General features: G+C 47.6%; 1 protein-coding gene across 5 annotated transcripts in view; it reads left to right on the forward strand.

The window, feature by feature from the left end:
- The window catches only part of PFKL (phosphofructokinase, liver type), a 300,427-nt gene that overhangs the window by 186,433 nt on the left and 89,595 nt on the right, over nucleotides 1-24,399 (forward strand). For all 5 annotated transcript variants that reach the window (XM_075317821.1, XM_075317820.1, XM_075317822.1 and 2 more), the window contains one exon: nucleotides 16,175-16,238. In XM_075317821.1, coding sequence (XP_075173936.1) covers nucleotides 16,175-16,238 — 64 coding nt within the window. The remainder of the gene's footprint in view (nucleotides 1-16,174; nucleotides 16,239-24,399) is intronic.

Raw genomic sequence — 24,399 nt, forward strand, 5'->3', positions numbered from 1 at the left:
TTCCGCCACTTCCTAAGAGATGTGGTATGATTTTAGACCATGTTCATGTACAGTCAGACACGGCCATTACACAGCACATAGCAGGAACACGTATCCGAGATTATCTCAGCACAGGAATATTATCTATTGATTGAAATGTAGTTTCTTCATAATATATTCCCTTTAACGGTTGGGATTCCTAAAATGTCATCAGTTTAGCCAGATAAGCCTCATGACAATTATGGGATTTCCACTATCCATTGTAATACACAGTTATAAGTTTTCAGGTAAGGTTCCAACGTTTTCCACTCACTCATACATTTTTATTTATTTTTTTACTCCTTGTTTTTATGGAAACTACCGTATTTTTCGGACTATAAGACGCACCGGACTATAAGACGCACCCTGGTTTTAGAGGAGGAAAATGGGAAAATAAAACTTTAAGCAAAAAATGTGGTCATGACACACTGTTATGGGGCGAGGATCTGCTGCTGACACTGTTATGGGGGTAATGTCCCCAAATTCTCTACTAAGGTACCCCATCCTGGTAATGATCCTCCTGCCTTGTATATGATCCTGCTATAAACCCCCATCCAGCCTGTTCACATACCCCCCCCCATCCAGCCTGTTCACACACCCCCCCCCATCCAGCCTGTTCACATACCCCCCCCCATCCAGCCTGTTCACATACCCCCCCCCCATCCAGCCTGTTCACATACCCCCCCCCCCCATCCAGCCTGTTCACATACCCCCCCATCCAGCCTGTTCACATACCCCCCCCCAATCCAGCCTGTTCACATACCCCCCCCATCCAGCCTGTTCACATACCCTCCCCCATCCAGCCTGTTCACATACCCCCCCCCATCCAGCCTGTTCACATACCCCCCCCATCCAGCCTGTTCACATACCCCCCCCCATCCAGCCTGTTCACATACCCCCCCCCATCCAGCCTGTTCACATACCCCCCCCCATCCAGCCTGTTCACATACCCCCCCCCATCCAGCCTGTTCACATACCCCCCCCATCCAGCCTGTTCACATACCCCCCCATCCAGCCTGTTCACATACCCCCCCCATCCAGCCTGTTCACATACCCCCCCCCCCATCCAGCCTGTTCACATACCCCCCCCATCCAGCCTGTTCACATACCCCCCCCATCCAGCCTGTTCACATACCCCCCCCCCCCCATCCCTCCTGCTCATATACGGTACTCCCATCCTGCTATATGCCCCCATCGTGCTCATACCATCCTGGTATATGGCCTGTATCCTATAGCACAGAGAAAAAAATAAACATTTATACTCACCTTTTCCTCACTCCCTGCAGCACCGATCACATCTTCCTCTCTGGCACGCTGATCTGTGTGTGTGGAGCCGTTCCCCTGCTGCATCGCGATGTCTTCCTGTCTGTGCCGATCAGCTGACCGGCTCAGCACAGATCAGCTGACCGGCACAGATCAGCTGACCGGCACAGATCAGCTGACCGGCACAGACAGGAAGACATCGCGTGCAGCAGGGGGGCGGCTCCACACACGGGGACGGGTGAGTGCACTGATTCACTGCCCCCCGCGCTGGTAATGACGCGCGGGGGGCAGTGAATACAGCCGCACATGATCACTCCAGGCTGTAATTGCCAGGGGTGATCATGCGGCCGGCTCTTTGCTATGCGCGCGTCCCCGCTCGTCCTCCCGCCCACCTGTCAGTGCCGGCTTCAGCGCTGAGAGATGGGCGGGAGGATGGGCGTGCATATGTAATGAGCGGGCCCACGTGGTCACGAGCAGGCGCTGCTGCTGCCTGCTCGTGCCCCCGATGACCTGCAGCACCCTCATTCCCAGCCGCAGCCCTATAGTCAGACCATAAGACGCACCCCCAACTTTCCCCCAACATTTGGGGGAAAAAAAGTGCGTCTTATGGTCCGAAAAATACGGTAATTCTTTTGAGAATTCTGTGTAGAAGGTATGAATAATTTCATTAGAAGAACTGTAAACGAGATGCAGATAAAACACTACCTGTTGATTTAATTGGTGACAAGACTTTCCTGAATACTTTTGTTACCAATACTTCTTTTACTTGTTTTCAGTAGTGGTGAGGATATCTTGTGCTTAGCACATGAACCCATCATCCTTACAGGGGAAACCTCTTCTTAATACCTAGAGATTTACTAATACATTACGTGCATGGCCCTGTGTTTGTCCAAACGACAGTTAAAGCAGAGGTGTATCTAGGAGGGCTGGGGGGGCATCTGCCCCGGGTGCAACTGTCAGAGGGCACCTGATGTGGCACTGTAAAAGTTTCCCCAGCAGCATTGTTTTTCCATTGACAGCTGCATTCATAGAAATTGCAGCGCGTGGCTCTCACTGATCATTTGTTCTCGTATCTTTCAGATGCGAGAACAATTGAAGCGGTGACCATCGGCCCTAACTTCAGGGTCAGAGCAATGCCTGTAGTCTGATCTGGTCAGCTGACCACACTGCTGACCCGGAAGCCAGGTCCGCAGCGTAGAGGTGGCAGAGAGCGCTCGTTTCTGCTCCAGTGGAGCTGAAGACACCAAAGAGGAACAGTATGGGGTGAGGGGGGAGGTATCTATGGATACAGAAAGGAGAGGGGGGACAGAGGGTGGGGAGTGGGTAGTATCTCTAGACACAGTATGGGGGAGAGCTAACTATATGTGGACACAGTGTGGTGGGAAGAGAGGATGTGGATGGGAAAGTATCTTTGGACACCTTTTATGGGAAGAAAGAGGGTGAGGGGTAATGTATGATGAGAGAGGGTGAGGGGTGATGTATACAGACATAGTATAGGGAGTGAGGTTGAGGGGTGATGGATACAGACATAGTATCTGGAGAAAGGGTGAGGGGCGAAGTATACAGATATAGTATAGGGGGTGAGGAGTGACGTATATAGACATAGTATAGGGAGTCAGGGTGAAGGACGGGTGATGTATAGGCAGTGAGGGGGGATTTATACAGACCGAGTATAGGGAGTGAGGGCAAGGGGTGGCATATACAGACAAGTATAGGGAGCAAGGGTTAGGGAAGAAGTATACAGATATAGTATGTGAAGCGATTGGGGAAATGTACACGCACATAGTAAGGGGAGCAAAGAGGAGAAAGACATTTTGAGGACACAGAATAAAGAGTGATATGATATGAGGAGCAAGTGGGCAGGATGGGTGCAGACACAGTATGGGGAGTGAGGGGGAAAAGTATACGGACTCACAGGAGGTAGAGAGGAGACAGTAAGGGATGAGAAAAATGTGAGGAGGCATAGAATAGAGACTGGGTAGTGGAAGAGGGCGGTATGGAGTGGGGGCAGCATCAGGGGACAGTGTGAGGCCATAGCAAGGAGGGAGAGTGTGATGATAGGGTACAGACTAGGCAGTATAAGAGTACAAGGTGATACAGTGTAAAGGACCGTGTGAAGAGTAGGCTCCGTATGAAAAGGAGAGGGCAGTATGGAGGGCATGTACCATAAGAGGGACAGTGTGTGGGTCATATTTTGTGCAGAGAACACAGCGAGGGGCCATTATTTATACTGGGGCACAGCATAGGGCAGATATTTTTAAATAAAAGTATTATAATCATTCTGCTATTTTAAGTGGCATCGTGTCAGGATGTGCTGCAGAAGACCGGAGAAGATAGAAATCTGCAGAGATGAGCTGTGAATGTGAAAAGTAATCATGGCGTCAAGACAAGATGAAGAATAAAAAGATACAACTCCGATCAGAGAGAGAGAACATCATCTATAAGGTACCTTAATGTAAATGTTTATTTGTAATAACAATAATAATAATAATAATAATATTTATTCATTTATATAGCACTATTAATTTCACAGCGCTTTACATACAATGTCAACACTGTCCCCATTGGGGCTGACAATCTAGGTTTCCTATCAGTATGTTTTTGGAGTGTGGGAGGAAACCGGAGAACCCGGGGGAAACCCACGCAAACACAGGGAGAACATACAAACTCCTTGCAGATGGTGTCCTTGGTGGGATTTGACCCCAGGACCCCATCGCTGCAAGACTGCAGTGCTAACCACTGAGCCACTGTGCCGCCCAATACTGACTATGTCTCATCATTAGGCCTCTGTCCCACTTACTCATCGCTTCTGATGTGAGCGCAATGGGAACCCCACTGAGCTGCTCTCGGTGCAGGTGGCTGGAAATGCTTATTTCTCGATCTGCTCCGTCTTCTGATAGTGTCCGCGGCCAGGTACTGCACATCCGCCTCATTAATTTTAATAGGAGGCTGCTGCCACTATCAGAAGCAGACAGAGCAGATCCAGAACTGAGCACTTATGGCCACCTGCAAACCACCGGCATGGCACATAGAACAGGCAATTGGTGGGGGTGCCAGGTGTTGGCCCCCAACCAATCAGACATTGATGACCTATCCTAAGGAAAGGCCATCAATGGGAAAGTAGTGGACAACCTCTTTTAATAAAGTCTTTTGCCGTCTGACAAGTTAAGGGTTACTATGTTTTTTCCTTTCTCGCCTTTTCATTGGGGGACACAGACAGTGGGTATTATGATGTCTCCAGGGAGGCGTGACACTAGATTTGAAAAGTGTTAGCTCCTCCCCCCACAGCATAGACCCTAGCTAGGCAGGAAACTAGCTCAGTTTTTTCTAGTGTCAGAAGGGAGGCTGACATGTCTGGACTGAGCTCCACCAGAGGTGTCTCAGGCCAGCTTATTTTGTTTTTATTTTTACTTTTTATTTTGTTTTCTTTTTCTTATTCGTTCTATTTTTGATAGGGGCAATACCAGGGTGCCTTGCCACCCCCGTTCCCCCCGTGTACGGGCAGATGAAACCTGGCGTGCACAAGCCGTCAGTCTTCCCTCGCGCCCAAGTGGTCGGGTCTGCATACCCCTCCAGGCTCCCTGGAAGCACCTCACACCAAGGTAGCTCCAGAGGGCTGAGCAGAGCCGAGGACCTGCTTCAGCCTTGAGCCGAAGATGCGTCCCTGAGATCCCCGCATCCATCACGACGCGTCTTCAGACGAAGCCAGGAGCAGGTAGGGAGACGACGAGTCATCTGTCCCCTGCATCCAAACCGCCGCCTGGAATGGCGCCGGTGGGGCAATGCAGGCCGTGATCCCGGGGAGCATCATTAATTTAGCCCCCGGCTTCGGCCTGCATTCTAGCAACGCCCCCTCTCACTGCTCTGGAAGCCGCTCCCTCACTCAGGAGCAGCTCCTTTCCGATTGACCGTCACACTTAGGCGGGCTTTGCACATTGCGACATCGCAAGCCGATGCTGCGATGTCGCACGCGATAGTCCCCGCCCCCGTCGCAGGTACGATATCTTGTGATAGCTGGCGTAGCGAAAATTATCGCTATGCCAGCTTTACATGCACTCGTCTGCCCTGCGACCGTCGCTCTGGCCGGCGACCCGCCTCCTTCCTAAGGGGGGCGGGTCATGCGGCGTCATAGCGACGTCACACGGCAGGCCGCCAATAGCGGCGGAGGGACGGAGATGAGCAGGATGTAAACATCCCACCCACCTCCTTCCTTCCGTAGAGCCGGCGACGGCAGGTAAGGTGAAGTTCCTCGCTCCTGCGGTGTAACACACAGCGATGTGTGGTGCCGCAGGAACGAGGAACAGCATCGTACCTGTCGCAGCAGCATAATTATGGAAAAGTCGGAGCTTGCACCGATGATACGATAACGACGCTTTTGCGCTCGTTAATCGTATCATCTAGAATTTACACACAACGATGTCGAAAGTGACGCCGGATGTGCGTCACTTTCGATTTGACCCCACCGACATCGCACGTGTGATGTTGCAACGTACAAAGCCGCCCTTAGTCCCAGCCTTGAGACCAATCAGTCTCCGGGGGCCGTCTCTCTCCTCCAGGCTGCCAGGAACACTGGACGCCATTTTCCACGTGGGGAGCAGACTCGGGTGAGATCGCCTCCTTGGCTCTGCACTTCTGCAGCACTATATACCGCTCTGCTCAGCGGTATATCGCTGTCTCTCTAGCGGTGTGTGCCTGCTGGCTAGCGGTGTATATCAGCTATTAGCGGTATATACTGGCTCTGCCTGCAGTTATATGCCGTCTGTTTGACAGTATACAGTTAGGTCCAGAAATATTTGGACAGTGACACAATTTTCGCGAGTTGGGCTCTGCATGCCACCACATTGGATTTGAAATGAAACCTCTACAACAGAATTCAAGTGCAGATTGTAACGTTTAATTTGAAGGTTTGAACAAAAATATCTGATAGAAATTGTAGGAATTGTACACATTTCTTTACAAACACTCCACATTTTAGGAGGTCAAAAGTAATTGGACAAATAAACCAAACCCAAAAAAAAAATTTTTATTTTCAATATTTTGTTGCGAATCCTTTGGAGGCAATCACTGCCTTAAGTCTGGAACCCATGGACATCACCAAACGCTGGGTTTCCTCCTTCTTAATGCTTTGCCAGGCCTTTACAGCCGCAGCCTTCAGGTCTTGCTTGTTTGTGGGTCTTTCCGTCTTAAGTCTGGATTTGAGCAAGTGAAATGCATGCTCAATTGGGTTAAGATCTGGTGATTGACTTGGCCATTGCAGAATGTTCCACTTTTTTGCACTCATGAACTCCTGGGTAGCTTTGGCTGTATGCTTGGGGTCATTGTCCATCTGTACTATGAAGCGCCGTCCGATCAACTTTGCGGCATTTGGCTGAATATGGGCTGAAAGTATATCCAGGTACACTTCAGAATTCATCCGGCTACTCTTGTCTGCTGTTATGTCATCAATAAACACAAGTGACCCAGTGCCATTTGAAAGCCATGCATGCCCAGGCCATCACGTTGCCTCCACCATGTTTTACAGAGGATGTGGTGTGCCTTGGATCATGTGCCGTTCCCTTTCTTCTCCAAACTTTTTTCTTCCCATCATTCTGGTACAGGTTGATCTTTGTCTCATCTGTCCATAGAATACTTTTCCAGAACTGAGCTGGCTTCATGAGGTGTTTTCCAGCAAATTTAACTCTGGCCTGTCTATTTTTGGAATTGTTGAATGGTTTGCATCTAGATGTGAACCCTTTATATTTACTTTCATGGAGTCTTCTCTTTACTGTTGACTTAGAGACAGATACACCTACTTCACTGAGAGTGTTCTGGACTTCAGTTGATTTTGTGAACGGGTTCTTCTTCACCAAAGAAAGTATGCGGCGATCATCCACCACTGTTGTCATCCGTGGACGCCCAGGCCTTTTTGAGTTCCCAAGCTCACCAGTCAATTCCTTTTTTCTCAGAATGTACCCGACTGTTGATTTTGCTACTCCAAGCATGTCTGCTATCTCTGTGATGGATTTTTTCTTTTTTTTCAGCCTCAGGATGTTCTGCTTCACCTCAATTGAGAGTTCCTTAGACCGCATGTTGTCTGGTCACAGCAACAGCTTCCAAATGCAAAACCACACACCTGTAATCAACCCCAGACCTTGTAACTACTTCATTGATTACAGGTTAACGAGGGAGACGCCTTCAGAGTTAATTGCAGCCCTTAGAGTCCCTTGTCCAATTACTTTTGGTCCCTTGAAAAAGAGGAGGCTATGCATTACAGAGCTATGATTCCTAAACCCTTTCTCCGATTTGGATGTGAAAACTCTCATATTGCAGCTGGGAGTGTGCACTTTCAGCCCATATTATATATATAATTGTATTTCTGAACATGTTTTTCTAAACAGCTAAAATAACAAAACTTGTGTCACTGTCCAAATATTTCTGGACCTAACTGTATGCCATTTTGCTACAGTATATACCGGCTTTGCATAGCAGTCACTTTATAATACTGCTAGTGGCTCCTCACTCATATAACTCTACCCCTATAGGGCTGTAGGACTCTATTGCTGACATGCGTAACCGCAAGGGTGATAAACCTTCCCAGGCGTCCTCTACGGACCTGTACTATGCCTGTACCCCCTGTGGACGCTCGTTTTCTAATGGCCGAAGCTATCCACTATGCCGGGGCTGCGATGCCCCTTCTATCGTGTCACAACAGACCCCGTTGCCGGACCAGGATGCCGTGCAGTCTCTGGACTCTGCTCCGGCCACCGGCCAAGCAGCTCCCCCGTCTGATCACGTAATGCCTGCATGGGCTCTTCTAATGTCTAAAAGGTTAGATGATCTTGCCGCTCAGATATCCCAGCCGTCCTCAGGCTCCCACAGCCTTCCCCCGGCTCAGCTCCCTCAGAGGAGCACCCCTGCTTTGTCTGGTCCCTCTTTTCCAGAACGTAAAAAGGCTGTTTCCAAAAGGCGCCCGACCTCTACGCCTCTTCCGACTCGGACGATGGTCAGTCTGACCCGGGCTCTGTGACTTTTAGTAGTCACGATTCCAAAGACTCTGACTCTGAGGCTATGTGCGCACTTTCCGTCGTCCTACATGCAGTTGTAAACGCACGTTTTAGCCTTAATTGATTTAGCCAAAGTTGCCTTTTTCAGAAATTTAGCGCAGAAAACGCATACGTATTTACTGCTTTTTAGATGCGTTTTTAGCGCTTTTTCCATGCGTTTCCACATGCGTTTTCACAGATGCGTTTTGAACATCAAAACACTGCTAAATAAAGATTAAATAGTCAGAATGAAAAAAGAGAAAAAAAAAGGGACAAATCTATATTAATGGGAAAAATAATGGAAAAAGATATATTTAATAAAATTATAGCGTTAATATACATTTTATCGGTAAAATAGCAATAAATGCATATTATTCTTAAATTTAATTGTAGGATTATGTGTGTGTGTAAAGGGACATATCAAATCATTATTTTGAAGTTCAAAAAGCAATGAAAAAACAGGTAAAACGCAGGAATTTTGATATTTCTTGCTTTTTGCTACTTCTTATTGACTTCAATGTTAACAAAACGCACCACAAATGGCAAAAACAATTGACAGGGTCCTTTTCTGAATGCATGGTTTTTGACCAAACTTATGCAAATTTTGAGATGCGTTTGGAAACGCAAAGTGCGGACAAGAAATCATTAATTCTCATTGTCTTTAATTTAAAACCAAAACGCATGCATTTGGGCACAAAATCGCTGCAGTTCAAAACTGATCCTAAACACACCTGAAACGCAGGTGAAAACTGAAAGTGCGCACATAGCCTGATTCAGATGTCCTTTCTGAGTCTAGGCATATAGGAGACACACTAATTTCGGCTGTCAATCACTCTCTGTCGATCTCTGATCAGCCTCCTGACCCGACTTCTCAGTCGGCAATCAAGCGGAACAAGAAGCCTCCTAAATCCTTTGCTCAGGATCCGTTTTTTATCACCCTGATAGAAGGTTTAATAAAAAACCCTTCTCTTCATTCGCTTATCCCTTTCCCTCTGAAATGGTTAAGCCCTGGTCAGTACCCCCGTTGTGGATCCGCCAGTATCCAGACTGGCTAAACACACGGTCATGTCTGTTTCAGACAACGCGTCTCTCAAGGAGTCGTCCGACCGCGCAGTTGATGCTGCGGTCAAATCTATTTTCCAGTCTTCGGGCTCCTCTCTTCGCCCCCTGTTTGCCTTAACATGGGTTGCGAGAGCTATGGGAGTGTGGAGCAAGAACCTACGCAGGATGCTTCGCTCTTGTAATATTCCCCCGGCGGCTTTTGAGATCCTTGATTTCTTCTCTCTAGCCTCTAATTATTTTCTTCACGGCTCCCTAGATGCAGCTAGTTTGTCAGCCCTATCGGCGGCCAATGCTGTTTTTGCCCGCAGAGTCCTTTGGTTAAAAATATGGAATGCGGACAGTGCCTCTAAGAAATCTCTGTCCACACTCCCCTTCCATGGCCTGCGTCTGTTTGGAGAATCCCTGGACAAACTCATATCTGAGACGACGGGTGGTAAAAGTACCATTCTACCTCAAAAGCGGCCTGTATCCAGGAATTTAAAAAAAATCTCCTTGGCGCATACAGTCCTTTCGGCCTGCCCCCCAAAAACCATCAGCCCAAGGATCGTCCCAACGCTCAGATCGAGGATCCGGTCCCTCAAGGGGCTCTTCTTGGCGTTCCAACTCCAAGCAACCTAAACCCAAAGGACCTCGCTCTGTACAGGTCCCCTCAGCATGACGCCAGGTATCCCTCAGATCCGACTCCTGTTGGAGGGCGGCTTCTGCTTTTTCGGGATATCTGACTAGACCACACTCACGATGCTTGGGTTCGAGAAATCGTCACCTCAGGTTACAAGATCGATTTCCATTCCCTGCCGGCCAACAGGTTTCTGCGTTCTCGTCTTCCAAAGTCCAAAACGCAAAGCCAGGCCTTATTTCAGACCATAGCCTCTTTGCAGAAAGCAAATGTTATCATTCCAGTGCCCTTGGAACAGCGCAGCAAAGGTTTCTATTCAAACCTTTTTGTCGTTCCCAAAAAAGATGGCTCTGTCCGCCCTATCTTGGACCTCAAACGGCTGAACAAATTCGTACGGATTAGAACTTTCCGAATGGAATCATTGAGAGCATTGCTAGCCGCCATGGAACCGGGAGAATTCCTAGCTTCCATAGACGTTCAAGATGCTTATTTACACATTCCCATATGTGTCTCTCATCAACGGTTCCTTCGCTTTGCCGTAGGACACCGTCCTTTCCAATTCAGGGCCCTCCCCTTTGGGCTGGCCACTGCGCCTCGGGCCTTCACAAAGGTCATGGCGGCCGTCATGTCCATTTTACACCCCAGAGGCATCCTGGTCGTTCCCTATTTGGACGACCTTCTTGTCAAAGGGAGCTCTCTTCAAGTTTGCTCAGAAAGCGTGCAGATTTGCCTAGACATGCTGTCAAGGCTAGGGTGGCTTATCAACTTCAACAAGTCATCCCTCATTCCTCATCAGCGCATCACCTTTTTAGGTATGCTGATAGACACGGCTTAGTCCCGGGTTTTTCTTTCAGAGGACAAGAGGTCTTCCCTGATCCGGGCTGCCCAATCCCTCCGCTCTCGCCGTCACACATCCCTTCGGAATGGAATGAGAGTGTTAGGCAAAATGGTGACGGTCATAGAAGCCGTGTCCTTTGCCCAATTCCATCTGTGCCCTCTAACACTGGATCTTCTATCCTCCTGGGACAAGAATCCAGCTTCCCTAGACCGGTTAGTCCGCCTATCTCGGTCTGCGCTCAGCTCCCTCGTCTGGTGGACTCAAGCCTCATCCCTAGCTCAAGGGAAGTCCTTCCGCCCGGTCCACTGGCAAGTAGTCACGACGCATGCCAGCCTGATAGGCTGGGGGGCGGTGTTTCTCCACCACACTGTTCACGGACGCTGGTCTCCTTCCGAGTGCTCTTTGCACATCAATGTTCTGGAGATCAGAGCCATATTTTTGGCCCTTCAGAATTTTCAATCCTTACTATTGGGCCTCCCTGTTCGGATTCAGTCAGACAATGCCACGGCCGTGGCTTACATCAACGTCAGGGAGGAACTCGCAGCAAGGCAGTGATGAAGGAAGTATCCAGGATTCTTCTTTGGGCAGAGAAGCACATCCCCATTATTTCAGCTGTCCATATCCCAGGGGTAGACAACTGGGCCGCAGACTCTCAGCAAGCAAGGTCTAGCGGCAGGGGAATGGTCCCTCCACGACGAAGTGTTCCATCAGATCACTCTTCGTTGGGGACTCCCGAATGTGGACCTCATGGTGTCTCGCATGAATGCAAAATACGTCCCTTCATATCCCGGTCGAGAGACCTGCTAGTGATTTGGCTCCGACGCCCTAGTCTTTGCGTGGGCGCAGTTCCGCCTACCCTACATCTTCCCTCCGTTTCCTCTCATTCCGAGAGTAATCAAGAAAATCAAAGCGGAGGGATTCCCGGTGATCCTCGTGGCCCCGGACTGGCCCAGGAGAGCCTGGTACCCAGAGCTTCTCCAACTGCTCGGCGACACTCCCTGGCGTCTTCCCGACCGCCCGGATCTTCTGTTGCAAGGTCCAATATTCCACCAGAATACAGCACAGCTGCATTTGACGGCGTGGCACTTGAATCCTTGATTCTAGCAAAATCAGGTCTTTCTTCTAAGGTAGTTCATACCATGCTTAATGCTCGGAAGCCCTCCTCCGCCAGTATCTACCACAGGACCTGGAAGACCTATCTTTCCTGGTGTGACCGTCATAATCGGTCGCCCCTTACCTTTTCAATCCCTAATGTTCTTGCCTTTCTGCAAGACGGTCTGGACTCGGGACTAGCTCTCAGTACCCTTAAAGGACAAGTTTCTACCTTGTCAGTATTTTTCCAGAAGCGTCTGGCTTCTCGCCCTCAGGTCCGTATCTTTCTTCAAGGGATGGCGCATTTGGTCCCACCTTATTGCCACCAGTTAGATCCCTGGGATCTGAATCTGGTTCTCTGAGCTCTTCAGCTTCCTCCCTTCGAAACCTCTGAGAGAAATCTCTCTTCAATGACTGTCCTGGAAGGTTGCCTTTTTAGTCGCCATTACCTCTATCAGGCGAGTGTCTGAACTAGCGGCTCTTTCCTGTAGCTCACCTTACCTGATTTTCCATCATAAGGTGGTCCTTTGGCCTTCCCCCGCTTTTCTCCCGAAGGTCGTATCTTCTTATACACTTAAACGAGGACATTGTGTTGCCGTCATTCTGCCCAATCCCGGTCCACTCTTTTGAAAAAGCCCTTCACACTCTAGATCTTGTCAGGGCTCTGCGGATCTACATCTCCAGAACAGCGCCGTTGCGCAAGTCCGATGCCCTCTTCATCCTCTCAGAAGGACACAAACAGGGCAACCAGGCTTCCAAATCCACGATTTCTCGATGAATCAGGACTGCCATCTGTGAGGCTTACAAAACACGAGGTGTTGTTCCTCCTCAATCTGTGCGGGCCCACTCTACGCGAGCAGTCGGTGGTTCCTGGGCTATCCGCCATCAGGCTTTGGCGGCCCAACTTTGCAAGGCCACTACCTGGTCCAGTGTGCACACGTTTACAGAATTCTACAGAGTGCATACGCATGCGTCCGCGGATGCTGCTCTTGGAAGACAAGTCCTTCAGGCGGCAGTGGCCCATTTATAAGTGGCCACTGCTCGGTTTCTTGACAGTGTTGATATATGTTCACTGCAGTTGCAGTTGTTAGTCAGCTCTTAGTCTGATGTTATACACTGTTAATAGTTCAGTTCCCACCCAGGGACTGCTTTGGGACGTCCCACTGTCTGTGTCCCCCAAGGAAAAGGCGAGAAAGGAAATTACATTTTTGTGTACTCACCGTAAAATGTCTTCCTTGGAGCCTTTCATTGGGGGACACAGCTCCCACCCTTGTGGTTTTGGTTGTCCTTCTCCTACTGCTTTTACACCAAACTGAGCCATTTTCCTGCCTAGCTAGCGTATATGCTGTGGGGGGAGGAGCTAACACTTTTGCAAATCTAGTGTCACGCCTCCCTGGAGACATCATAATACCCACTGTCTGTGTCCCCCAATGAAAGGCTCCAAGGAAGACATTTTACGGTGAGTACACAAAAGTGTCATTATTTATGTTATTAGGAGCCTTAAAGGGGTTGTCTAAGTTTGTGATGAGTCTTCAGTCACTCTATGTGTCACTCTATGTGTCACTCTATGTGTCACACTATGTGACTGCAGACGTCTGAATTCTCATAGCGCGCACACTGCATGCTGTCAGGATTCTCTGGTGCCGGTGGTGAGAGTGGGAGGTTATAAAGCTGCAAGTATGCGATTTACATACTGTAGATGTGGTCACATGCTGAACAGACATGCATGGCCTCGCGCAATGAATATGAATTGACTGAGACCGGATACTTCAAATCAGAATGTGGCCAGAAATATACAGATTGCATACTTGTGCTCACATGACCATCCACTCTCGTCACTGACACCAGAGAATCCTAAAAGTGTGCAGAGCATGCGTTGTAAGAGTTTAGAAGCCTATAGTCACTGCAGACTTTCATCTCAAACCTGGACAAGCCTTTTAATTATAAAATTAAGCAGTGAAGCATCTCCACTTCCAACAGTGTGTAATATACTCCCTGTCAGGATTCAACTCTGCATGCTGGTTCGAGCAGTCATCACATAGCCACTCCACTCATATGTGATCTTCATACTTGCATGTGACAACTGGCTTTTCTTCATAGGTTTCTCATTGAACATTGAGAGAATTATTAAGGGAAGCTCATTATCACGTGACTGTAAGGTTCAGCACACATGGCAAATAAAACGGAGCGAGTGGAATGTGATAAAAAAAAAACGCATACCACCCGGACCAGTGTTACTCTATGGGGCAACTCCCATGAGCCATTTTTTTTTTTCTCAGCCCTAATCGGACCAAGAAAACAATTGCAGCATTCTGCAGGTGGAATCCGATTCAGTTTCACTCGCACCCATACAAGTCTATGGATGCGAGAGAAACATCGCATTGCACTCGCATTACACCGGTATAATGCGAGTTCTGTGCGAGAATCGCATCAGCTGACAATGGAGGAGATAGGGAGACTACTCTCTCCCTCTTTTCCGCTGTGCCCGCCTCCCTCCTCCGAGGCTGTGCTGTGATCGCAGTACAGTGGCATAACACTCGAATAACACTCTGTTTGCACTCCAGCAGAGCGGGAGCCGAGTGTTATGTGATTGTGTGGCCCCAGCCTAAGTGTGCAAATCACATATGAATGAGCGGTCACATGACTGCAACCCAAACCGCTTGATGGGGGGCGCCAAACTGAATTCTTGCCCCGGGTGCTGGAAAGCTCTGGTTAAAGCAAGAGTTGAAGTTGGCCATTTGCATAGTATTGATTCTAACAACTGTATTGGATAACAGATGCTTAAACTGATCAAATCCAGTCTTTGGTTCAAATATCTGGCCTCGTGTGCACAGTTTGAATTGTACTTCCAAAGCCGTCCTCAAAAGATGAAAGATGCTGCACAGTACAACCCATATGGGTTAATTCCTCTATAATGGACTTTTAAAGCAATACTCCCACAACATTTTTTTTTAATCTCTAAACCTTTGCAAATGTTTAAGTAACATATTATATTAGTATGTAATTTCTAGTCCTCTTCTCACACATGTGACTTCTATTCTGACTTGCCATACCACATTGAGGTCTGTGTGAGCCAGAAGTGACTATTAGTGTAAAGGCCGCTTTACACGCAACGACATCGCTAACGCTATGTCGTTGGGGTCATGGAATTCGTGATGCACATCCATTCTCGTTAGCGACGTTGTTGCGTGTGACACGTACGAGCGACCGCTAACGATCAAAAATACTCACCTTATCGTTGATCGTTGACACGCTTTCCATTTCCCAAATATCGTTGCTGTTGCAGGTACGATGTTGTTCGTCGTTCCTGCGGTGTGACACCGCAGGAACGAGGAACCTCACCGTACCTGCCTCCTGCCCGCAATGAGGAAGGAAGGAGGTGGGCGGGATGTTCGTCCCGCTCATCATCGCCCCTCCACTTCTATTGGGCGACCGCTTAGTGACGTCGCTGTGACGCTGAACGAACCGCCCCCTTATAAAGGAGAAGGTTCGCTGGTCACAGCGACGTCGCTAGGCAGGTAAGTATGTGTGACGGGTCCGAGCGATGTTGTGCGCCATGGGCAGCGATTTGCCCGTGACGCACAACCGACGGGGGCGGGTATGCTCGCTAGCGAGATCGCAGCGTGTAAAGTGGCCTTTAGTCTATGGTGCCTCGTTCTGATACTCCATAGGCTTACATTGTGAAAGGTGACTTTCAGGTCTCATGCAGAATAGACTTCTGAATAGAAGTCAGGTGACCCAGTGAATGACCAGAGCAACAGGAATACGGCACACACTACGTTTATTAACACACTTACACAAATTACATACATGTTTAAACAGGTTTCGGTAATGAAAAAAAAATAGCGGGAGTGCTGCTTTAATGAATTTGACACATCTTACTCCAGTGGAATCTTCATCACGAGGCAACACCATTGGCAAAAGGTGCACTGCAGTAATGGCCCGGAGTATATTACTGCAGTAATAAGGTAGAATCATGATACATTTGCAGGGCCATGATTAGCAAGGCTGCCTACTGCTAATCTCTTTCCATTTAAAAAAGACAAAAAAAAAAAAAGTTGGCAGAGCTAGACTAATGCCAAGATTTGAATTTACTGAATTTTCTTTTTTGGAAATGGTTACAAATTACACGTGGAAATGAAGTTAGTATACTTGTGTATGTCCTCCATAGTAATGCTAATTCTGTGTAAAGTGAGAGAATATGTTCTTCCATATAAAACTGTTAGACAGAAGCGGTTTTGTCAGTTTTGTTTTTTTTAATAGGAGTTTTGAAAATAACTGGAACATTTACAAGCTTCTGTCACATCACAAGCCATCTGTAGACAAGGTAATGCCAATCATCAGTTTATAGGCACTAATGAGAACTCACAAGAAAAATGAAAGTATATAAACCCAGTTATTGTAGGATTTTATCAATCTATGAGTTCATGGTTTATGCCTCATATAATTGGCTATCAAAATGACGTGACATAAGCAATCTGAGAAGTTATGGTTCCTGATTACAGTACACCTCTGGAGAATGCATTTATTTGCTCCAGCAGTTGTGGTTGTCATACAAAGTGTTGACAACCCCAATTAACAACTAGTGACTCCATAAGGTGAAGTCTAATTCCATGTTTGTCCATTAGCTTGGGAACACAATTCACTGGTATCCACTGTTTAAGGCTAGGTTCACACACGGCGTCTTTTTGACGCTGCGTTTTTGTGCGTTTTTGGCCTCTAAAAACGCACAAAAAACGCACCTCCATCGAAAAAACGCATAAAAAACGCATGCGTTTTTGCCGCGATTTGGTGCGTTTTTGGCTGCGTTTTGCTGCGTTTTTGATCTCTGCGTTTTGCTGCGTTTTTCAAATGCATTGCATGGGCGGAAAACGCAGGAAAGAACTGACATGTCCATTTTTTTTTTAAACTCAAAAACGCAGGTAAAAAAACAGATGTGTGCGGACAGCAAAAATGAAAACTCATAGACTTTGCTGGGGAAGCAAAGTCCTGCAGTTTTAAGGCCAAAAACGCACCCGAAAAACGCGCAAAAACGCCGCGAAAAACGCACTGTGCGCACATAGCCTAAAGAGAACCTGACAGCACAATTGTGTAATGTACAGACATGGCTGTAATGGCGCTGTAATAGATTAGATTGATAGCTTTGGGGAACAAATCTGGTTTGTGATTTCTTTAATCAACACTTGAAGATTTCGGCTAATTAGATTTTGGTGCACAGGGGCTGGTCTGTACCCTTGTCTTCTCATTGTGAATCCTGGCCCCTCCGCCTGCCTCCAGTCTTTGAATATCAGGTCACTGCTGTTCTTCAGATTTGCCTCCTTTCTCTGAAATCTCCAGTTCAGAGCAGGCAGAGGGGATTGGGGAATCACAGACAGGGAGGAGAAGACCCAGTGTCCCCTCTGCACCGAAATTTACCGTATTTATCAGACTAGAAAACACACCTGACTAAAAGATGCACCCAGGTTTAGACAGAAAATAGGAAAAAAATATTAAACCTACCCTGGTGATATAGAGATGTGTAGGGGGTAATATTGTTTGGTTTCAGTTGTGCGCTTTACTTTGTGCAGGGTAGATGAGGGGAGTAATGAATTATTCTAAAGTAGTAGAAGTACATTAGAAGGGTTGTACCAAAAAATAAACAGCATTATATAGTATCCCCATTAGTTATATAACGAGGCCCCAAACAATTTACATTGGTCGTCTTGTTCAAAAGTCCATTTATTGTGGAATCACCTATGTGCCTGGTGTCTTATATCTGTATTGTCTTTTGTTTAAACCATTTAATTTCCTTATACACAATTTAGCCTGCCGTACACGCTAATAGAAGTTATTCTAATATCTACACTATGAAGGATGCCTATTGTAGATTTAATATCAAACAGTCCTGTGCTATACTGATTTACTGTGCTCTTCCTGATCACAAATAAATGTGGGCAAACAAGGACGGCATCACTTATATGGTGGACAGACAAAGCAACGTGGAAATGCATATCAGCCTTTATCCAGGAGACTGAGACTCTGAGTGTAAGGCTATGTGCGCACCTTGCGTTTTTTCCCACGGAAACGCTGCGTTTTGAACTGCAGCGTAACTGCATGCTTTCAGCTTCCCCAGCAAAGTCTATGAGAAAGCCGAAAAATCAATGCACATGCTGCGTTTGTAAACGCAGCGTTTTGGATGCCCAAAAATCGCTGCGGAAAAAAAAGCAGCATGTCACTTCTTTAGTGCGCTGTAGCTGCGTTCTCCACCCATTGAAATCAATGATGTGGGTCAGAACGCAACCAAAATGCACTTGGACTGCATTTTTGTTGCGTTCCGAATGCTTTTTTGACAAGCAAAACGCAGGTCTTTTCAGTCTCTGTGATGTCGGTCAATTTCTGTCTGTGGATGTCGGTGAATCTCCCTCTGTCTGTTGCTCGGTCGGTCTCTTTCTCTGTTAGTTGGTCGCTCTGTCTGTCTCTCTCTGTCGGTCGGTCAGTCCCCCCCCCTCATACTCACCGTTCCCCGATCACCGGTGCGGTGCTGCACGGCGTTCACACTGCTACGGCGGCTTTTCCTCTTTTGAAAATGCCGGCCGCTCATTATTCAATCTCGTATTCCCTGCTTTCCCTGCCTACCGGCGCATATGATTGGTTGCAGTCAGACACGCCCCCACGCTGAGTGACAGCTGTCTCACTGCAACCAATCACAGCCGCAGGTGGGCGGGTCTATATCGTGCAGTAAAATAAATAAATAATTAAAAAAAAAACGACGTGCGGTCCCCCCCAATTTTGATACCAGCCAAGATAAAGCCACACAGCTGAGCTGAAGGCTGGTATTCTCAGGATGGGGAGCGCCATGTTATGGGGAGCCCCCCAGCCTAACAATATCAGCCAGGAGCCGCCCGGAATTGCTGCATCCATTACATGTGACAGTCCCGGGACTTTAGCCGGCTCATCCCGAATTGCCCTGATGCGGTGGCAATCGGGGTAATAAGGGGTTAATGGCAGCAGCCCATAGCTGCCACTAAGTCCTAGGTTAATCATGACAGGCGTCTTTCCGAGATACCTTCCATAATTAACCTGTAAGTGAAAGTAAATAAACACATACACCCAAAAAATTCATTTATTTGGAATAAAAGACAAAAAAACACCCTCTTTCACCACTTTATTAAAATCCCCCAAATACCCCTCCAGGTCCGGCATAATCCAGAGGTCCTGCAACACATCCAGCTCTGCTACATGAAGCTGACAGGAGCGGCCGTAGAACACCGCCGCCCCTGTGAGATCCACGCAGCAACTGAAGTGAATCGCACTGTCAGCGGGGACGTCACTGAGGTAATGCCGGTGTGTGTGCGGTGATGATGAGGGCTGTAGTGTCGGGATGTGTGCGGGGATGTCGGCGGTAATGTCGGGATCTGTGCAGGGATGTCGGCGGTAATGTCAGGATGTGTGCGGGAATGTCGGTGGTAATGTCAGGATATGTGCGGGGATGTCGGCGGTAATGTCGGGATGTGTGCGGTAATGTCGGGATGTGTGCGAGGATGTTGGGATGTGTGCGGTAATGTCAGGATGTGTGCGGGAATGTCGGCGGTAATGTTGGGATGTGTGCGGGGATGTCGGGATGTGTGCGGGGATGTCGGGATGTGTGCGGGGATGTCGGGATGTGTGCGGGGATGTCGGGATGTGTGCGGGGATGTCGGCGGTAATGTCTGGATGTGTGCAGGGATGTCGGGATGTGTGCGGTAATGTCGGGATGTGTGCGGTAATGTCGGGATGTGTGCGAGGATGTTGGGATGTGTGCGGTAATGTCAGGATGTGTGCGGGAATGTCGGCTGTAATGTTGGGATGTGTGCGGGGATGTCGGGATGTGTGCGGGGATGTCGGGATGTGTGCGGGGATGTCGGCGGTAATGTCTGGATGTGTGCAGGGATGTTGGGATGTGTGCGGTAATGTCGGGATGTGTGCGGTGAAGATGATAATCGGGACGCCACACACAGACAGAGCTGCGGTATGACAATGAAGTCGGGTGCAGTTCACCCGAGTTCATTCTCATCGCGCGACTCTGTCTGTGTCGGCTGTCAGCGGGCATGTAGCAGAGCTGAATTGCCAGGGGAACGCACTGACAAAAATGCATCCAAAATGCATGCGTTGTGGATGCATTTTATTTTATAATCGCAGTGTCCAGTCTGCCAGAGGGTGCGTTCTGTTCCGCACTGCAGAGAACGCAACGTGCGCACATAGCCTTAATCAACTTATCTACATGTGACTGTTTCATTTTCTTCATTCTGTTCAATTAAGATCCATTCTATTAACCCTAACAAGTTCAGCTCAGTCTCTCCTGCTCAGTAGTATAATTACACAGATCCAGAGAGAACTATGCAGCCACTTGGGGTACATGTCCACGATCTGGACACGATGCCTTCTGGTTACAGAGTGTCTTCTCCTACAATCAGGGTTATGAGCGCAGTGCATTTTCGCTGTTTTCTTCTGCCAAGAAGAGACGCGTCTCCACAAGCATAAATTAACATGCTGCAGCTCAGACAGCCGCACCACATGTCAGTTTACGCTGCAGAAAAAAGCAGATTGGGAATGGGATTTCTACATATCCCACCCACTGTGCTTGTATTGTACAATGCAGCATTTTGGACTCCGGTAAAACACACTGCGTAGAAAACACTACTAAGGCTGATCGCGGGCACGTAACCTTAGTTATCTCAGCGATAAGGAAGAGCATTCATAACTGTTGTGTTCCTATGACTTAAGGAGGCAGTTAGGGACGTCAGGCACTGCTAACCTTACTGACTGTGGACCATAAGAGGCACATACACTTTAGCAGGATGTTATCTTGACAAAAAGTGTCTTATAGTCATAAAAACACGGTAATTAGTAGAAAACTTCAAAAGGTGATTAAATAAGAACATGGTGGATTTGTTCACCAAATTAATCTGTTACATCGATGTTTCTACTCTCCATTTTTGAAGGGAACATATAATGTCCAGAAATACTATTTACCTGCAGATATGAGGTAAATGGTGTAAAAGTCCTGTTAGGCCACAGACTGGAAGAAAGGCTATAGGGAAACAATTACAGCAGCTTCCTGCAGCTGCCCCCTCCCACTCTATTGATGACCACGGCTGTACTCACTGCCCAGCACTTTGACAATCTGCTCTGCACACACTATAGATTGGGCTCTCAGGCTGTCGGGAGCGATGAATATGCACTCACAATTTAGTGAGTGGTGACTACTAGAGTCGCTGCTCCAGTAAATTGGCCTAACGTAATTTTAACTGTACTTATCGACAGGTTAACCCCATATCTGCATCTAATTTCAGCCATAAACCGCAGCGGCCCCACAAACTTACACTATATTATATACACATTTGGGCAGGTTTAGGGAATAAAACTTTTGGAGGAGTACTGCTTTTATAATCTGGCAGATCTTCCTGTAGCCTTCATCAAGAGGCAGCACCATCTTCAAAAAGTGTACTCCAGTGTTACCGCTGTAATTTACTCCACGTTTGAGGCCATGATTAGCCATGTACTTACCATTATGCTCTGCCTAATTATAAAAAAGTTGGCAGAGCGGAGGTAAGAATGACAAAAGTTGCATTTGCTTGATTCTCTTTCTTGGAAATGGTTGCAAATTACATCTGGTAAGGCAGTGTAATAGTGTGTCCTTGAAACAATGATTTCATATGCTAAACTGCACAGCCATTACAATCAGCTGTGTGGACTTGGAGGTGAAAAGGCGGTTTCACTGCTCTTCTGCTAAGTGGTTGCATATTTTAACAGTGTAATGCACACAGCACAGGGTTGCTGCAGTTTTCAGCCGGAGCGTAGCTGCTGCATGTGAACATAGCTTTACACCTTTGCAGCGTGACATAATATGCAAAATGAATTTTAAGCATCATCTAGTGTTCCAATGGGAGTGTCCAGACCACTTTTAGATTCCCTTTTGGACTAATTGGTGCTAATTAGCATACACCCCAGAAGATGTTCAAAGATCATTTTGTAATACATGCACAGCTGTAGGGGGGTTATGGATAGATTGTAACTACAGTCCACCATGTGTTTTTTTTAAAAATCTACAAAGAGAGAAACCTGAAGACAAGTTCCTTTTAATGACCTAGGTAAACAAGACCGAACCCACCAGTTTCGTCTAGATCATAGTTTTAAGGTTGAAGGTGGTCTTAAGTACATCAAGATAAATCTGCAGCCTAATATGTTGTTCCAGAGGAAGGCAAAAACCCCATGGGGCAGACAGTAAGCTCCATATTGAAGGGGAAAATTCATTCCTGACACCACATATGGCAATCAGACTAGTTCTTTGGATCAACGCCCATCACAGAATCTAGTGCGCATCACCAATAATATTTTTATATTTTTTATTGAATTTTAGAAATGAATGAGCCATTACATCTTGTGGCAGAGAGGTCCATAGTCACCTACCAACTCTTTCCAACAGATGAGATGTGATATATTTGAGTTGACTATTGTTATTTTTAGGTTGTGACTGGAGATAGGAATAAATACCTTATTGCTCAAACGTAGCAATCAATATATATCTATGCCCAGAATGATGCAGAGGACGATGAGGATCCCGCCTATATTGACCCAGAGGATTTAATCTATGTTCCACATCATGGATCTAGTGACAATTGGGAATCAACTTGGTCCCAAATGGCCCAAGCCACTGCGTTGTTGGCTGCATTGGGCCTAAATCCTCAAGAGAAGAGAGTGCTTGTCTTCTGGAGAATGTTTATGGGGTTCCAGCTGCCTGTACTGCTAACACCAGCTGCTCGAGAAGGATGGTCCCGCTACCCAGCAGAAGCTGCACCAAAACAAAGGTCTACAAACAGGGCCTGTGACTTGCCCAATCTACGGCGCTGTTATACATGTGGGCGCCTGGGACATATGGATAAAGATTGTCTCCAAAACCGAGGCCCCATGTTTGGAGCCCATCTGCCAGCTCAGCCAGACAAGGTCTGTGACATGCAGAGCCAGGGACTACGAGACACTGGTTCCTCCATTACCCTGGTAAGCCCAGTTATTGTTTCCCCAGAAGACCATTTACCAGATTCCCAATTATCCATCTCCCTGGCTGAGGACCAGTGCTCGGGCATCCCTCTGGCATGTGTGCAGTTGGACCTAAGGACCGACCAGGGAGAGGTCGAGGTGGAGCTTGTGAACATCCTCCCCACACCTGGTATTTTGGAGACCAACCAGGAAGCGATCGATGTGGGACTTGTGAACAGCCTCCCCATACCTGTCATTGTGGAGACTGACCAGAGCAAGGCTGATGTGGAGCTTATGAACAGCATCCCCACACCTGTTATTTTGGGGTCTGACCAGGAAGACGTCCATATGAAGCTTATGGACAGCCTCCCCACACCTGTTATTTCGGGGACTAGCCAGGAGGAAGTTGAAGTGGGGTTCATGGATGGCCCCACCAAGCCTGTTGTTTCGAATATCACCCAGAGGGAAGTGAAAGTAGGGCTTGTGGATTACCTGCTCACACCAGTTATTTTGGAGTATGACCTAGGACAAGGACTATCAAGCCAGTTTGTAGCAGCCATCACCCACTTCCAAGCCAAGCAGGACCCTGATGTGGATCTTTCTAACATCTTTTCAAAGGATAATTCACATTCCCAGTCTCCATCATCCACTTCTGAGCCAACAACCGTGAGTGAGCCTAACCAGACTGTGGCTATTGACTGGGGGAAGATTGATAGTAAGAAATTTATGCAAGCCCAACTCATGGACCCCACCTTAGTGCTTGTCCGCAATATGGCTGCTCAACCTGGGGGAGGTAATCAGGGGGAGGTGTATAGATGCGAACCTCTGCTGCTGACCTCACCATTAAAAAGGACAATGCCGTCGAGAGGAGAAGGGTGATCGGAAGCCCATCCTGTCTGGCTAATATTAAGAAGGGGGAGGAATGTGACGACATGGACACTCAGAGCCTAGCATGGGTTAACGTTCTTAAAATTCAGCCAGACATGAAGACAGTTTGTTTATAGATGGGGGAAAATCCTTCATTGTTCTACAAGACTCTTGCTACATGCTACCAATCTAGGATCTGCGGATCCGAGTGGCAAGCCATAGCTGCACCTGGATTATAATACTAAATGGACTTCAGCATCGAATGCAAGGATTCGGCTTTGATATCAAGGACTACATAGGGAAGGAATCCAACTTGGGACAACCCAGTCATGTGACTACAGACTTTGTAGACCTCAGCCAGCTTCCTAAATCTGGCGTTATTCCATCCATTCCATTCTCGGTGGGTGCCCGCCAAAAGAGGGGTGCTGCTGGATTGGAGTAAATAGCCCTGGAAGCTCTGAGGCACGGCCATTCTATTCCCTGGTGAGCCAGCGGAAGGGTGAGACTCTGTTGCCTGTTCGTTTTGTGTGTTTTGCTGGTTATGTGCTATGTGCTGTTAATTGTTTGGGGAGCCAATAAAGTCTTAATATTGTGATTCCCTCACCCTGTGTTGTCTGAGTAGTGTT

This window comes from Anomaloglossus baeobatrachus, chromosome 7 (assembly GCF_048569485.1).
Source record: "Anomaloglossus baeobatrachus isolate aAnoBae1 chromosome 7, aAnoBae1.hap1, whole genome shotgun sequence".
NCBI classification, from domain to species: Eukaryota; Metazoa; Chordata; class Amphibia; order Anura; family Aromobatidae; genus Anomaloglossus; species Anomaloglossus baeobatrachus.